The sequence below is a fragment of the Miniopterus schreibersii genome (genome assembly GCF_964146895.1).
Source record: "Miniopterus schreibersii genome assembly, chromosome: 12".
Lineage (NCBI taxonomy): Eukaryota > Metazoa > Chordata > Mammalia > Chiroptera > Miniopteridae > Miniopterus > Miniopterus schreibersii.
This window is the reverse complement of record NC_138112.1, coordinates 70191798-70208641: the sequence shown is the minus strand read 5'-3', so window position 1 is coordinate 70208641 and position 16844 is coordinate 70191798. Positions and strand designations below refer to the sequence as shown.

The 16844-nt window shown below is 41.8% G+C and overlaps 1 protein-coding gene across 1 annotated transcript in view; it reads right to left on the bottom strand.

Moving 5' to 3' along the window:
* Positions 1 to 68: 68 nt before the first annotated feature.
* The window catches only part of TOP6BL (TOP6B like initiator of meiotic double strand breaks), a 42157-nt gene continuing 25381 nt past the window's right edge, over positions 69 to 16844 (bottom strand). The window contains exons 9-16 of the mRNA XM_081154954.1: positions 16544 to 16700; positions 14335 to 14481; positions 10158 to 10279; positions 9274 to 9384; positions 7256 to 7345; positions 1702 to 1780; positions 303 to 490; positions 69 to 218 (exon numbers count right to left, since the gene is read on the bottom strand). Of these exons, the coding sequence (XP_081011080.1) occupies positions 159 to 218; positions 303 to 490; positions 1702 to 1780; positions 7256 to 7345; positions 9274 to 9384; positions 10158 to 10279; positions 14335 to 14481; positions 16544 to 16700 (954 nt within the window). The 3' untranslated portion in view covers positions 69 to 158. The remainder of the gene's footprint in view (positions 219 to 302; positions 491 to 1701; positions 1781 to 7255; positions 7346 to 9273; positions 9385 to 10157; positions 10280 to 14334; positions 14482 to 16543; positions 16701 to 16844) is intronic.

Sequence of the window (16844 nt, the reverse complement as noted above, 5' to 3'; positions counted from 1 at the left end):
AGGCTCTGGTGCATCATCAGCCAGCGCGGGCCCTCCAGCCCCGCCCACGACACTGAAAAAGACCCGGCGCGCTCGCAAACAGGTTTATTGAACAACAGGCTACACGTGGCTTCAGCATCCGCCTGGCTGCCCTGGACGCGCAGGGGAGACGACTTGGCTCAAGGGCCAGGACTCAGCCACTCGGACAGATTAGAGACCTCCTGCAGCCACAGTGCGTCCTGCGAGAGGAAAGGGCCCGGAGTGAGGATGCCTCGGTAGTGTCCGGAACCCCGCCCTCCCCTGCGCTGCCTTAGCCTCCTTACCTCCTGGCCGCTCCCGGGGCCCGCACTGCTTCCGCTAAGGGTCAGGGAGACCTCGCGGGGCTCCTTACGGCGCAGGGCAGCCTCTGGCGGACTCCAGGCCCTGGCAGAATGGAAAGCCCGCGTTCCCTCCATGACCTGGAGGAGGCTACCCTTCTTGAGCCTCTTGTTTGCTACTTGCTCGCCGGTCCCTAGGAGAAAACGCGCACTCATCTCACGGCCCTGTGCTAGAAAAGACCCTGGGGGGAAACCTGGGAGGAGCTGCGGCCCGGCTCTATCAGCTCTCCCACCTCGGCACCGTTTCATCAGTTCTTGTTCCGGTCAAAACCCGGAAGCTCCGGGCCTTTAGGTTCAGGCCGAGGCTGCCGAATGGTATCAAGGTCTCTATCCTGCTTCAGCTAAGCCCGAGAAGGGACATGTGGGACTGTACCAAGCACTCACTTGGGGATCGCGTCCACTTGGTCACTGTCTGCCCAGATTCTTCGTAGAGTTCGCACTATCCATCTCCTTCCTCCCTGCCAAGCGCAGATTTCCGTGTGGAAAGCTGGCCTCACCTCCCTCGCTTTGTTGCTTAGGCTGCACTGGGCAGCGCCAATAGGCAGTCTTCCTATTAACCTGTTCATTTGCCCAAATTTAAAGCACTGTTTTGTCCAACAGTGTATTCCTGTTAGTCTGGCCCTTTTAGAGACAGACTGGAGCCAGGTTGCCTGGGTTTGATTTCTGGCTCTGCCATTTACTGGCCGTGTGACCTCAGGTAAGTTTATTGACATCCCTGCGCCTCAGGTACCTCATCTGTAAAATGAGAAAATAATAGTACCTGTACCTCATAGGATTATTTTGAGAATTAAGAGCATTAATACATTTTAAAAGTTCAGAATAGTGCCTGGTACTTGCACCATACACATTCGGGCACCAGTGGCTATAGTTATTTACAGCCACTTACATGTATACATCCCTGGCTCTGCTGGCCCTGCAGTATCATCACCATCACATCTCACACTGACACCTCTCCATAACACATCAAAGTTAAGGTGGTGTCTGCACCCAGGAACAGCCTCCAGAAGCAGCCTCCAGAGCCCCAAACAGATTGGTAACCAAAACTAGGGAGAGCTATCATATCAATGCTAATTATCAAGAAAAGACATGGAACAAAATGGATTCAGGGCCCCATCCCATGATGCACATCTATAACTGCACAAACGATGAGGAATTTCTAGTCCTATCATACCAGTTTTTGAGATGGAGTGCCTCCTATTGCCCCACAATGTCCATAGTGGTGGTGGGAGCCAACCAAATCCTGGAGGGACACTGCTATGGTGAAAGGTGCAGTTTGAAGGCCTTGACATCATGCTTTTTACTTCCCAGCTTTGATCCAGAGCTCACTGAAGAGCTGAAATCTTACCTGCATGGAGCTCCAGACTGCTGTTCTCATGTGCATTCTCTGTGCTCGCCTCTGTATCATTTTTTTCTGGGAGCATTTGCTTAAAAAATTAAAGTCCTAAGTTAGTTTTGCAGAAGAATGAGTGAGCCCCAGTGAGATGAATGTGCCTGGTGGCTTTGTTCACCTCACAGGGATGTCCACCCTACCACTCCCTCCTACTTCCTGGCTCATGTGAATCCTACCCAGCCCCAACCTTCAAGGTTTCCTTCTGCTAGAACCTTTGCAGCTTACTCCAGCATTTCCTTCCTCTTCTGAACTCCAGTCACTCACCTACTGTCTGCCCCACTCCTCAAGCTCTGAAGCGTGTACTGCACGCCCCTGTTCATTTTTATGTGTGGATGTCCATTTTTCTCTATCATAAACCCCTTAAAAGGTAAGGTTCATCATCCTACATCTCTTTATATTTACTATAGTACCTTGCACAGGGTAAATGCTCAACAAATGACTGACAACAGGGCATGTTCTGTAGTCCTCACTAGCCTTTCAAAGCCCTGCCACATTTGGCTCAATTTGGACAGAGAAATAAAGGAACTAAGATCAGAACCCAATCCTAGCCCTTTGTTTTTCAAGAATACAAGTGTATAGCCTGGCCGGCATGGCTTAGCGGTTAAGCATCGACCTAGGCTCCAGGAGGTCACGGTTTGATTCCAGGTCAGGGCACATGCCTGGGTTTTGGGCTTGATCCCCGGTAGGGGGCGTGCAGGAGGCAGCTGATCAATGACCTCCTCTCATCACTGATGTTTCTATCTCTACCTCTCCCTCTCTCTGAAATCAATAAAAATATATTTTTTAAAAATACAAATGTATAGCCCAGCTGGGCGTGGCTCAGTGGTTGAGCATCAACCTAGGATCCAGGCGATCAGGGTTCGATTCCTGGTCAGGGCACATGCCCGGGTTGCGGGCTGCAGCCGATCAATGACTCTCTCATCATTGATGTTTCTATCTCTCTCTCTCCTTTTCCTTTCCTCTCTCTGAAATCAATAAAGATATATTTAAAAAAATAAAATAAAATGGTAAATTTTGTGGTACATAAGTTATAACAGTAAAAATATTTTATCACGTATTGTTTACTAAACTAAGTTTCAATTTGTAAGTACTTATATTCAAGGAACATAGAAAGGGTAAAAATGGCCCTAAAGGTGTGAAAAAAAGAAATAGTATTAGGAAAATTTCCAAACATTTGCCCCCCTTGACCCAGCCCCCCCCCATTTTTTTTCTTTGAGAGAAAGCTTATTCTTTTACTTCACTCTAGCCTGGAAAATCTCATGTAATAGACTTCCTATCTTGATATTGGTCTCACCAAGGATATACCCACATTCAGATATAAAGCTCTGAGCCCCAGAGGAGCCTTGGACACCCTTCATCATCAGGTTCCCTGGATGAGACAGACCTATCTATCCTCAGGACACACCTCCCTGGATTTCACACTCTGAGACATTTCCTTCTGGTCTTCCCTCCGCCCCACCCTGAGGATAACAATGCTTTTCTTTAGAAAGCTGCCTCCATGTTACTGATCCTGCTTATTCTGGGTTTAAGTATGCAGTCCCTACATATGTCTCAACACGAAGCCCTGGAATACTATCTTGTCTACTGCTCCATGGCCCACTGTCCACTGTTTCAATACCCAGGCTGAAAATCTCCATTCCTGGCACAACCTTTCCCTGCCTATATTCTACAAAACTCTAAAAATATTCTCTCATTTCTTCCATTTTCCATAAGCTATATAATAGCCATAGATGATGTTATTCTTTATCATTCCAGAGGTTAGTTATTCCACTTTACCTGTTTAGAAATGGAAACGGACTGGTTGGTCCAGAGGTAAAAGACACTGACCTATTATCATTGATCTTGTAGTTTTTAGCTAAGCCACTGGGTGCCACTCTCATGCCAGTAACAAGTTATCAGTAAATGGTCATTATCTGAGGAAGACAGTAATGACTTTGAGTGGAGAAGCAGGGGTTCTATTTAATGCCTCTGATTACTCATTTTTCCCGGACTTCTTGTGATCCAGTCCTACATGGTAACAATGTTACAAGGCTTCAGAGCCAGGAGACCTGGGTACAAATCCTAACCTTGCCATTTACTGACTGTGATTCTGTAACCAGTTTCTTTGTCTATAAAATGGAAAAACTACAGCCTACCTCAGAGGATCTTCATGGAGATTAAAATGGAAATCTTGGCACAGATTAGTGAACCTTAGGTTCACTAGCCATCTGCCAAGTTAATTGGGCTATGAATGGCCCTGAAGCTATGAGTCATCGCTATAGCAACAGAATGGGGCAAAAAAGGTCAGGTTATTTCCTTTTGAGATCTCACTAGGATATCAGAGAGGCCCAAGCAAAAGGACATCACAGCCTTAAACACTTGTAGATCCTGCCCATATATCGTAGGTCCTATGATAACAGCACATGTCTTGGCTTGAACCTATCCCTAGAAATCTGAAGATATGGATGGCTATAGTGGGTTGAATAAGTGGTCCACCAAAAGATCTCTCTAAGTCTTATCTTCCCCAAACCTGTGAATATGACCTTATTTGGAAAAAGGGTCTTTGCAGATGTAATTAAGGACCTAAAGACAAGACCATCATGGATTTAGAGTGGGACCTAAATCCAGTGACAGATGTCCTTATTTAAGAAAAAGGCAGAGAGAAATTTGAGAGACAAAGGGGAAAGGGCATGTGAAGATGGCAGCAGAGAATTGGAGTGATAAGTCAAGGAACATTTGGAGCCAACAGAAACTAGGAGTAGGGAAGAATTCTCCCCTAGAGCCTTTGGAGGGAGCACGGCCCTGCTAACACCTTAATTTCAGACTTCTGGGCTCCAGAACTGAGAAAATAAATTTCTGTTGTTTGTAAGCCACTGAGTTTATGGTAATTTGTTACAGCAAATTACCATAGGAAACTGATACAATGGGCATTCACTTTTATTTGCTCAAGTTGTGGGCAGCAGCTTTCCAAGTTGGAGGGAAACCAGCAAGAGTATTTGCAGTGAACCAATTGAACGGAACAGCTGATGCATTCCTAGGAAGGTGTTTCCTAGAAGGTACATATAGCCATGGAAAAAGGTGTGGTAAAGGGAGCATTTATAGAGGTTTCACTGCTGTCCTCTGCCTTTCTAGTTACAAAGCAGAGGAGGACGTGAAAATCGATGAGATGCTGTAACCCTTGGATGCCTGGGCACCTCAACTTCCTCATCCAATTAGGCAAACAGTAGGAGAGGGAGAGAAGAGCCAAAGTGCTAAAGGTCCTGTTATTCTCTTAGAAACAGTGTCTGTAATTTTTTATAGGAAGTTTGAGACATAACTTGCATACATACAATAAACCACATCTATAAAATGTACACTTTGATAAGTTTTGAAATATGTACATACTTATGAAATCATCACCTCAATCAAGATAATGAACATATCCATCTCCCTCAAAAGTTTAAAAAATCACTGCCCTTAAAAAATCACTCCCTCCAACTCCTATACCTTCCATCTTCAAGCAACCACTGATGTGCAACTATAGCTTAAGTTGGCGTTTTATAGAATTTTCATAAATGCAACCACGGGTAAAAAATTCATTCATGCTATTTTGTGTATCAACAGTCCATTTCTTTTATTGCTGAGTAATAGTCCCTTGAATGGATATACCACCATTGTCTATCCATTTACTTGTTGACAATGGGTTGTTTCCAGTTTTTGGCTATTACAAATATGGCAGAGATGTCATGAACATTAGTGTATAAGTTTTTGTGTGGATATGTTTTCATTTCTCTTGGGTAAATACCTAAGAAAATGGCTGGGTGGTATGATGAGTGTATATTTAACGTTTTAAGAAACTGCCAAACAGTTCTCCAAAGTGGTTGTAATGTTCCATTCACTCTTTCCTCTACCATCTTGAGCATATGGAATACAGTTATAATAATAACTGTTTTAATGTCTTTGTCTACTAATCATATTTTTTGTGTCAGTTCTGGATAACTTTTAATTGAATAGTTGATCAATTGAATTTTCTCTTCATTGTGAGTTGCATTTTCCTGTTTCTTAGCATGCCTATTAATTTTTTCTTTTATTGGATGCAAGGTACTGTGACTATTACCTTGGTGGAGCTGGATATTTTTGTATTCCTATAAATATTCTTGAACTTTGTGATGCCACTGAATTACTTGGAAACACTTGATCCTTTTAGGTCTTGGTTCTGCTTTTAAGCTTTGTTAGGAAGGACCAGAGGAGTGTTTATCGTACATTTAACTTTTTTCCATTCTTGAGACAAGATACTTCTTAGTGTTATACCTGATGCTTTGTAAATTATAAGGCTTTCCTCTCTGGTTGACGTGAATAGTAACTATTCCTAGCCCTGTGTGAGCTCTTCCTAGTGTTCCTTCTAATCCTTCTGGATGATTGTTTACCTGGATAGTTTCTTCACATGAATGAACTGATCAGTACTTAACTGAGTATCAGAGGAGGGAACCTCTGCATATCTCCAGAATTCTCTTTGTGCAGCTCCCTCTTCTCTGGTACTGTGCCCTGAAAACTCTAGCTGCTTTGACATCCTTGGATTCTCAGCTTCATCTATTCAACTCAGGGAGACCACTAGGCTTTGCCTGGATTCCTTCTCTCTGTTCCATGGCCTCTGTACTTTCTCTAGGCAGTAGAGCTCACTGCATTTGTTTCCCATCTCTCAGGAATGACTAGCCCACTCATCTGATACCCAATATCTTGAGAACCATTGCTTCAGATGTTGTGTCCAGACTTTTTGTTATTTCAGGCAGGAGGGTAAATCTGGTCCCTGTTACTCCATCTTGGCTAGAAGCCATTGTATAATAATTTCACCCTTAATCTTTTTTATTTACTAATCTTATACTTTAGCTCCAGAAAATTCAGTTATACTGATTGGAGCCAAGAGAGCTAGAAGAACTGGCTTCAGTTGGAATACTATTACCAGCTATACCTGAAATTGAGATACAGAATTTCCCAGCTATAATTTCTCTTCACTCATTAGAGAAGTCTGTCACAAAACCAGATGAAGCTATTAGACCTTCTTGAGGGTAGAGACCCCAATGCAGCTCTATATCTCCAGCATCCAAAAAGGTGAATAGGTAAAAGTATGTGTTCGATTAGGCAAAACTAAATATAAAAATTCTAGCATATCATCACCATTATAAGGATAGCTATGTGCTTAGTAGTCTACATACATGCATTACTTCATTCAGATCTAACAACAATCACTTTAGGTATGCATCAGAACAATTTACTGATTAAGAAACTGAGGCTTATTAAGGTTAAATAGCTCCCATAATACCATACAAGCAGTGAGTGGCAGAAATAGAAATCGAGCAACATCTAACCATGCTCTTAACTGCTATGTAATACTACATTCTATGGAGTTTTCTAAACCACAGGCTTCCTTGCTGAAAGGCTAACCTCAGACTGTGCAATCTAAAGCACCTGCACCTACCACCCTGTACTCAGGGTTCCCATACCTCAGTATGGAACATTTCCACCAAAGTACTGATTATTACTTTACAGTTACCTCACATGAGCAGTGGGGAGGAACTCGGTGCTGGGTGATCTCATAAAATGATTTGTGCAGTTTGGTCCCAAACTCCTGTGTGTCAGCTGCCTAAAAGGGGTCAGACAGAATGTGCTGAGTTCCAGTGCTGGCAACCAGAAGAGAAGTACCACAGGAAGTCTAAGTGGGAAGGGGACGGGACAAATGGGAAGGCAAACCATCGACACTGCTCACTCATGCTAGGGGTTTTGTTAGTTCCTGTGGACACAGAGTAGAAGGAAGGCCTGAGGCACTGAGCAGGAGCTTTCAAACAAGCTCCTTGTTCTCAGGTCTCTATAGGAGAGAAATGTCCCAGAGACCCATCTGCTTGCAAAGGGGTTATGTAAACGCGCTCCTCTAAAAGAAGTTCCAACAGAGCAGAAGTTCCACTGAATAACTAAGGCTGACACGAGAGCTTTTCCTCAGGTAAGTCTTTTAGGAAAGAAACAAAACGATGATCTGCATGCCTAAGGGGTGGGAACAGCCTCAGTTTTATTTTTAATCCTCACCCAAGAATGTTTTTCCCACGGCTTTTTGGAGAGAGTGGAGGGGGGAGGGGAGGGAAAGAGGAGGGAGTGAGGGAAGGAGGGAGGGAGGGAAAGAGAGAGAGAGAGAGGGAGGGAGGGGGGAGGGAAAGAGGGAGGGAGGGGGGAGTAAGACATGTGTTACTAAAAGTACGCAGGATGAAGGAATTCAGAATAAAATATATTATCTGAAGCACTATTTATATTGGCAAAAAGAATGTAAACAACTTAAATGTCTATCATTAGGAGAATATTTTATTAGATTAAGTCGACATAGTGGAATATCAGGTAACCAATACAAATTCTAAGACAGCTGAAATAGGGAAATGTCAAATTATATATGAATATAGAATACTTTGGTTACAACTAAATAATATATGAGGTAATACGCAAAATTTTTAAATTAGTGATAAAGTTTATAAGTTATTATTTAAAATGTTATGTGTACACTATCTTCAAGAAAAAAAGTTTAAAAAATGAAGCCACAGATATGGAACTAATATGTTACCCCACTAATAATACCACATGGTCAGCACACATTCCTAAAAGGAAGGAAAGAAACTAACATTTATTGTGAACCTACCATATGCTATACACTTTCACATTTAGCCCTCACCCTCATAACAACTCTGAGGTACAATTAATTTTTCCAATTTATAGATGATTATTGCATTAGGTGATTATTCTGGTCCCCTTTAACTCTGATATCCTACAATTTTATACTAAAAAGTAGAGGTTGGCCCTAGCCAGTTTGGCTCAGAGAAGTATAGGCCTAAATCTACATAACTAGTAAGTAAATAAGCCAAGATTTCAACTTAGGCCTCTGATTCCCAAACTTGTTATATACCATTCCATACTGTCAAATACATGTCATACTTATGGCTGTTCAGTTATTTCCGACGTATTCTGTCATGTGGTAATAGAACATTCTTCAACAAGGAACTGGGAATCATTGATCTAATCCTAGCTCTGCTCATAACTAGCTGTGTGACCTAAAGGAAGTAGAACTTTTAAGTAACCTGTTTTCTCATTTATAAAATAATATACACACCATTATTCATTCAACAAATATTTCTTAAAACACTTACCACCTGGCCAGGTGGCTCAGTTGGTTGGAGTGTCATCCCGTATACCAAAGGGCTGCAGGTTCGATTCCAGGTTAGGGAACATACCTAGGTTGCGGGTTCCGTCCCCAGTAGGGGCATGTACAGGAGACAACCAATTGATGTGTCTCTCTCACACTGACGTTTCTCTCTCTTCCCCCCTCCCCACCTCCTCCCTCTCTAAAAATCAATAAAAGCATATCCTTAGGTGAGGATTTAAAAAACGAAAAACACTTACCACAGGCCTGGTACTATATAGGATCACAATAGGATCTAATTCAATCATGTTCCTAAAAGCACTGTACATATTACTAAGATGGGTAGAATGTCATTAAAACCCTGGCATTTAAAGAATCCTTAATCGCCTACTAACCTGAAGGGCCTGAAGGCAGATCTTTCGGAAGCTGTGGCTGGTACTGCCTGTCACGATACTCATGATAGAACTCACAGCCACAGAGAGTGAGGTTTGTAGTTTCTGATGAGCCTAGGAAACATAACAAGTAAGGGGAGACCACAGTTTATAATAATCCCAAGCTGCTGATTCAGAGAATCCCTAAGGGACCAAAGATTTCAGTCAGAGCAAGATTTCAACAATTCTTCCCCCTCCATCAACAATAGTTACTGAGACCATGACATGTAAAGGACACTTAAGCATCAAAATAAGTAAAAAAATGTTTTCTCCTTTCAGGGATGACTCATTGACACAGACACATTCAGAAAAGGCAAGCAATAAGACACTGGGCCATAAATTAAAAACAAAAAGCTTTAAGCTTTGGTTTCTTAGTGTGGCTGTTTTTCCCCTGAAAAAGGTACCATATGAAGTAAGAAATGTGTTACCAAAAGTACACAGAATGAAGGAATTCAGAAAGTAAGGTAAGAAGAGAAAGTGGTGTTGTAAGGGTTAGGAAATGGGGGCAGATGTAAGATTCAGCAGAACAGTAGCTCCAGAAGGAGGTGTGGGAAAGGGGGATGTATAGGTAAGGCAGAGGCGCATTATGAGTTATTTTTCTCTATTATCTTATCCCTGTTCAATCAAACTCACTTACTTGGAGGCAAACTAAGCAAGCTGGCTACAGTGACCCATCTAAGTTAAAGCTTGAGTTCCTAGGCTAGCGGCAGTGTACAAGATCACCTCAGGGGACAAAAGAGGGAAAGGATGAGGCATCAGGAAGGACAAGGTCTCAGGCTCTGTCTGCCATATATTCTATCATTTTCATGGAGAGAGTAAGAGAAAGAAAATTGTGAATTTTTTATTACCTTTGCAGCCTGGTGATGCTGCTCCAAGGCCTGGTCCACGGCAAACTGGATGGAATCTTGCACCACACTGTGGCTCTCCCTGAGGATGGCACTGAGATGAGTTGTGAGCAAAGTGTGGACTCCTAAAGGGAAGGAGAATGTTGGTAACCTTGAGTTAGCATGACCACTTCAAAGCTGTTGTTCACGCGCTAGTTCACTTCTGCTTATCCACGAATAATTACTTTTTATAGACGCCTCCACCCCCACCCCAGCAATTTATAAACTCACCCAATTCCTACTTACAAATGAAAACCAAAACACCTCAGGAAAACTAAAGTGAAGAATTACATTTTGGGGGGAGGGCATGCCAATGGGGAATCAAACTGGCAACTTTTCAGTGCATAGGACGAAGCCCAACCAACTGAGCCACACCAGTCAGGGCTGACATTATTTTTGAAGAAACAAATGTGGGGTCCTGTTTAATTCATATCAGAAACATAAATATATACCACATACTATAAACAGTGATACTGGTGACTCCCGAAGGAGAGCGAGCACCTCCTGCAGGGAGGGTATTTAACCCTATGCCCTCCTATTTAAGCATCACTGCCATGGTGAGCCACTGTTATTGCCACTGTGTCGCCAGTCCTTTCAGATGTGCTATGGTACAGAAAAAGTTAAAACTCACAACGTGACTCTGAAAACTGCTGGTATAAATTCTTTTTAAATGGGAGACTATCTATGCTGAAGTAACCATAGGCACCGCTGCTCAGCATCTTTCAGAAAAGCTAACATGTGAGAATGATGGTTGAAAAATGTCAAACAATAGGCTCGCACTGATGTTCCTGATGCAACAAAGGAAGACAAATTCACTCGACAGGGCACATGGAGAAAATGCTTCTTAATTAATCTTTCTTTTTCAGTGTTTTTCTACTTTCCCCTGGGTAGTCTGTTCAAAGATACAATGGTGAAAGCTTAGGGCTGGCTGGCTTCTCTCAGGACTGCATTAAGAATGCAAGGCAGCAGAGCATTTTCTACCATGAGGCACCAGGAGGCTTTACTGGAAGGAAAGGTAATATGTGGTCTGCTCAGAAGGGGTCAGGAGAACATAGATTCTAGGGTCAATTCTACCAGCAACTAGTGGTGACAAAGTCACTTCACTTTTTTCACTTCAATACAGAAAATGGCTTTATATCACCTGCTCTCACTGGTATTTTGTGCAGATACACTGGGATAACATATATAAAGTGTTTTAAATATACACTGCAATATTCAAAGGGAAAATATTGCTATTGTACGATGATATCATCTGGATTACTATTTTCTACAGTTTGATCCTAAGAATAGCTTCAAGAAATCAGCTAGAACCCTTTTAAAAGCAGACATTTAATTAAAAATCTACAAGTTAGTTTCTAAAACTGCGGATACCACCAGATGCCTTTAACATTGTGGCAAAATAACGAGTTGTTAATCATAGAAGAGTTCCCATGGCAAGGTGGGCAGAAGGCCAATTAAGTGAGGTTTTTTAAGACACTGGAAGCAGACTGTAGCTCTACACAATCTGCTTCCTAAAAGGAGCTCTAGAGAAAGCTTTCAAGGGTATGAGAAAGAGGATGGGGAAAAGATGAAAAAATGACTATATCTATATCCACACATTTATATCTACCTACCCTCACAGTACATCTTCTTCAAAGGCTAGTCCTAAACTACCAGATGTGTAAGGAAATTTAAAAAGATACTATTTGTATTAATGCAGTAATGTATTTCTATCTAATCCAGTACTGAGTACAACTATGTGAGATGCTGCAGGCCCTCAGAGTAAAGCTAAATCAGAGGTATCTAAACTATCACAGTACTACAAGAATGAGAGGTAACACTGGGTTCTGAGGAAACAGTTTATAAGGTATGTTCAATAGGATTCGGAGCATGGTGTCAGATTTTATGTCATCCTAAGGAAGACTGAATATGGTGTTCCTGCTAGATCTCAAGAAAAAAACACCAAAAGATCACAGATTTTAAGTCTTAAGAGGGTCTTTTTAAAAAATTTATCGTTATTGTTGCAAGTACTACAGATATACCCCCCACCCCCCGTTGATCCCCTCCACCCCGAGTCTGTTTCCCCCTCAGGCCTTCACCACACCTTTGTCTGTGTCCATGGGTTATGCATATATATATATATAAGTTCTTTGATTAATCTTAAGAGGGTCTTTAGACTTGGAAGGGCCTTTGATATCACCTAGCTTAACAATCTTATGTTAAATATAGGGTGGGGCAAACATAGGTTCACAGTGGTTCACATGGAAAATAATACAATAATTAATAAATATAATACAAGAATAAACTGTGTTTTGTGTACTTAGAACTGTAATCCTACTTTTGCCCCACTCTTCTTCTAAAAAGGGGGATCAAGTGATTTATGTGACTTGCCTCCCAAAAATCATTGAGGAATTTGGTTGGAGAACTACAATTAAACTCAGGTCTCTTGATTCTACCCTGAAATCCTTTTCACAATACTAAATTGCTCCTCCTATCAGCCTCTACCAGGTGAGAACAGGCCAGGTGACAACACTAGGCATCTTCACCTTGGACTTTCTTGCTGGAAGCCTCTTTAGTTTGCATCTCTTCTATGTTCTCATTCCAGGGCATTAATGAATGGAATAGTGGGGCACCAAAAAACACCAGCTCCTCAAATAAAGAGCTGCAAGCCAGCCCGGCCGGGCGTGGCTCAGCAGTTGAGCATCGACCTAGGATCCAGGAGATTGGGGTTTGATTCCCAGTCAGGGCACATGCCCGGGTTGCAGGCTAGGAAGCGGATCAATGACTCTCTCATCATTGATGTTTCTCTCTCTCTCTCCTCCTCCTCCTTTCCTCTCTCCGGAATCAATAAAGATTAAAAAAAAAAAAAGTTGCAAGCCACAACCCAGGAAAGCAGTGCTTCTCTCCTAAAGAATAGATACATGTTGGGGAAAGATGGGAGTAGCATGGAAGGCAGGCAGCAGGAAGAATGCCATAGCTGACAATGGTTTGTTCAACAAATAGTTGGTACCAGGCAATGTGAGCTCTCCTGATCTGGGGTTGTAGGCTGTCTCGTTTCTCTTATGACTCAGTGGAAGGAGAGCCACATCGAACAGCACTGGAATCCCCAGAGAGCAGAATCCCAAGCAAACACATTGGCCCACAGAGAAAGGAAAACATGGAAACTTACCAGGAACACCAAAAGAAAGGTTACAAGCCTTTCTCCAAAAGTTTATAAGCTCTCCTTCTTGCTACTTCCTTCAAAGTTCAGAAGGGCACTGAGAAACATTTAAACTTATGTCCCAGGGTTTATTGGATTAAAGTGTATAAGCCAACTCCCACTCACATTCAGTGGTTTTCAAAATTTACTATATTTAAGAATCACCTGAGAAGCTTGTTAAAAATGAAAATTCTTGAGCCATACTAGATTTTTATAATATAGCAAAATAATGAGTTAATCCTTGGTCCAGGAAGCTGCACATTTTCAAATATTCCAGGTGACTCTGATGCCTGTGTATCCCCGACCACAAAACAGTGAAATCACTGCTTTACCTTTAACAAAGAGAACCTTTCTGAGAATAGGTTATCACCCATCTGTTAGATAAACACCCAAGCCCCCCCCCCCCCCCCATGCCTAAAGAAGGGCAATTTCTCCTTTTTCAGAGGTCTGTGTGGCAGTCACAAAAAGCTGTTCGTACCAATACACTCACACAGTTCCTCACGTATCTGAGAAGTTGCATCAAGGCCAAGAAAGGCTGGTAACATTTCTTAATTCCACCTGGAAAAGAACAGTTCTCAAGCCTGAGAAGCTTTAAAAATATTCAGATACCTGAGCCCCACCTCAGTCCAACGGAATCAGAATCTCTGAGGGTGAGGTTTTTTAGAAGCTCCCTAGGTAATATACTGTGCAGCTAAGGTAGAAAACCACCCATTTAAGGTAATATACCCTGTAGGGAGCATTATAGAAAGTGTCTGCTGACTTCTGCTTCAAGATACCGATCTTTTCCACAGAACATATAATTTAACTTTATTTAAGCATTAAGCAAGGTTTTTCTTTATTGAAATTCATTATTCTACAGAAATATGTCTAATTCAGATATGTGCATCATATAAAGTCTCCTTTTCTTTGTCCTCTTAACATGTAAGCACACCCCGGCTGGCAGCCCCATTCTCTCATACCTACCCCAGAGTTCCATTTGCTGGACTGGAAATCCGCTGTGGAAATCCACAAAGAGAATAAGCAGCAGAGTTTGTCCCTGAGGGTCCATGTTTTGAGGCTGATCCCCCTCAGTGGATTCCACTTGATAGCTCACATCTGGAAGCACCATATCTAGAGGACAAGGTATTACATAGTATTCTAAGATAAGTAAAGCCCGCAAAACACTAACTGAATAAAGAACCTATACCTCAAACAAAGGATTTGAGTTAGATCTAAATCTGAACACTCCCTTCTCCTCCTGAATTTGTGTCTTTATCCACAGGATGGAAGCAAATAATAATGATTCTCTGGAAGAATACCAAAATAACAACTAGGTGTGCAAAAAAATGCAAACCAAACAGCACTCCTTAGCATTTACTGGGAAGCATTATTCAATAAATTCATGCATTCCTTATACAACTTTCTAAGGTAGGTATCACTAGTAAGCAGCAGACGTCAGAGTCAATCCTGACTAATGATAACAGCTAACTTGTATGGAATGCTTACTACATGCCATGTACCATATTAAATTCTTTGCATGTACTATCTCAACATTTAGACTTCACAACAACACTATGGTGCAGGGCCTATTCTTAGGCCCCTTTACAGATAAGAAAAGAGGCACAGATAGGTTAAATACGTTGCCCAACATTGAGAGGGTAAGTTGTGGAACTATTTTGGACTGACTCCAAAATCTGTGCTTTTAATCACAAAACTATATGATATTTGTATTCCCAAGTAAACTGATGCCCTGTGATCACTTTCTAGCAGCTTGATCCTTTAGAATACAATCAGGATAGTCCTAAATTTCACCCAGACCCATACAGAGAAGTGCCTCCATGGGATCCTGGTCTGTCCTTTAGAGTAAGGGGGGAGTGAGACAAGGGGACATTTTCTACATTATTAATTTCCAAAGTTAAGTGAGAAAGTTCAGGCATCACAAATTGGCAAAAAATAAAGAAAACCAACAAAGCATGAAAATAAAAATGAAAGAGAAAAGAAAATATGGAGAGCCCTAGAGATTAAAAAATCCTGATGACATGACATCCTGTTAAGACCAAACACTATTTTCTTACCTCCAGAGACCCTGTCCAAGGACACTCTCCTTTCAAGTCTACCCTCTGGAACAACTACCTACTTAAGAAAAAAGAACTTCCCTCACCCCAAGGCTTACTTCCTAGATGAAGATTCTCTTGTTCCCCCCTGAGATAGTGCCTATCCCAGGAGGCTTCAATCTTCTCATGCCAGTCACAACTCTACAATACCTCTTCCTAATGGTCATCTTCCTCAGGATCCAATTGACCAGATTACCTTCTAAATTTCAAAGGATTCTAGCTAACAACAGTCAAGCTCAAGACTATAAACTTCCTAGACATCAACTCATGGTTGCATATATCTATTTCCCAGTTTTGTTTGTTAGTCCAATTTTTTTGTGTGTTTTTTAAAAATATATATATTTATTGATTTCAAAGAGAGGAAGGGAGAGGGAGACAGAGAGAGAGATAGAGACATCAATGATGAGAGAGTCGTCATTGATTGGCTGCCTCCTGCACACCCCTGACTGGGGATAGCGCCCGCAACCTGGGCATGTGCCCTGACCGGGAACTGAACCGAGATCTCCTGGATCCTAGGTTGATGCTCAACTGCTGAGCCACGCCCAGCTGGGCTGTTAGTCCAGTTTTTAAGCATCTAACTTTCAACATGATTCACCTCAAACTAATATTGGTTAGGCTCTACATGAATATTACAGCCAAGTTACTGTAAGTTTTATACTCCTGCCTTGTATTTATGTGGCATTTTAGTCTTTTCTAAGTCATTTTATGTGGATTTTCTTATCTCATTAGGAAACATTTTTCTTCCCCAATAGTTCAAAGATGTAATTGCTCCCATACTAACTTTTATAAAACCCCAGAGTTGACACATTAAGGTACAATAGAAACCCTCTGAACAAGTCCCTAGAAGATGAAGGCCACTGGCTACTCCAGGAATAGAGGAAGCAAAAGAGGAAGTGAGCAGAGAACCAGCATCAACATGTAACGCAGAAACGGATAGGCTCTGACAGGCCTTTGCCTCTTGACATCGTTTGCCTCACTTCAAGCGGACTCTTGAACTTACATCTGCTATTTATATTTCCTTGCATTTCTCTGAAAGTCTCCAGTTTTCTTTATTCCTGTGCAACGAGAGGGAGATATACCTCTATCCAAATTGAGATCCGTATTGGGCACCATACACAAGTGGTACTTCTTCCAGTCAATGAAATAAGAGGTATCTTTGAAGATAGTAGTAATTGACTGTTCCTGGCTTGGCAATATCAGAGGCAGACCTGAAGGTCCATATAGAAATATGTATAGGTGCTAAAGAAAACATCCAAATTTTAGTTTTTTATGAATATGTATTCATTGGCATAAAACAAATATAACATTAACCTGGTTCACACTCCCAGAAATAAAGTAGTTGTGCTAGACAATTATACATTAAGCCTTTTACACATTGAA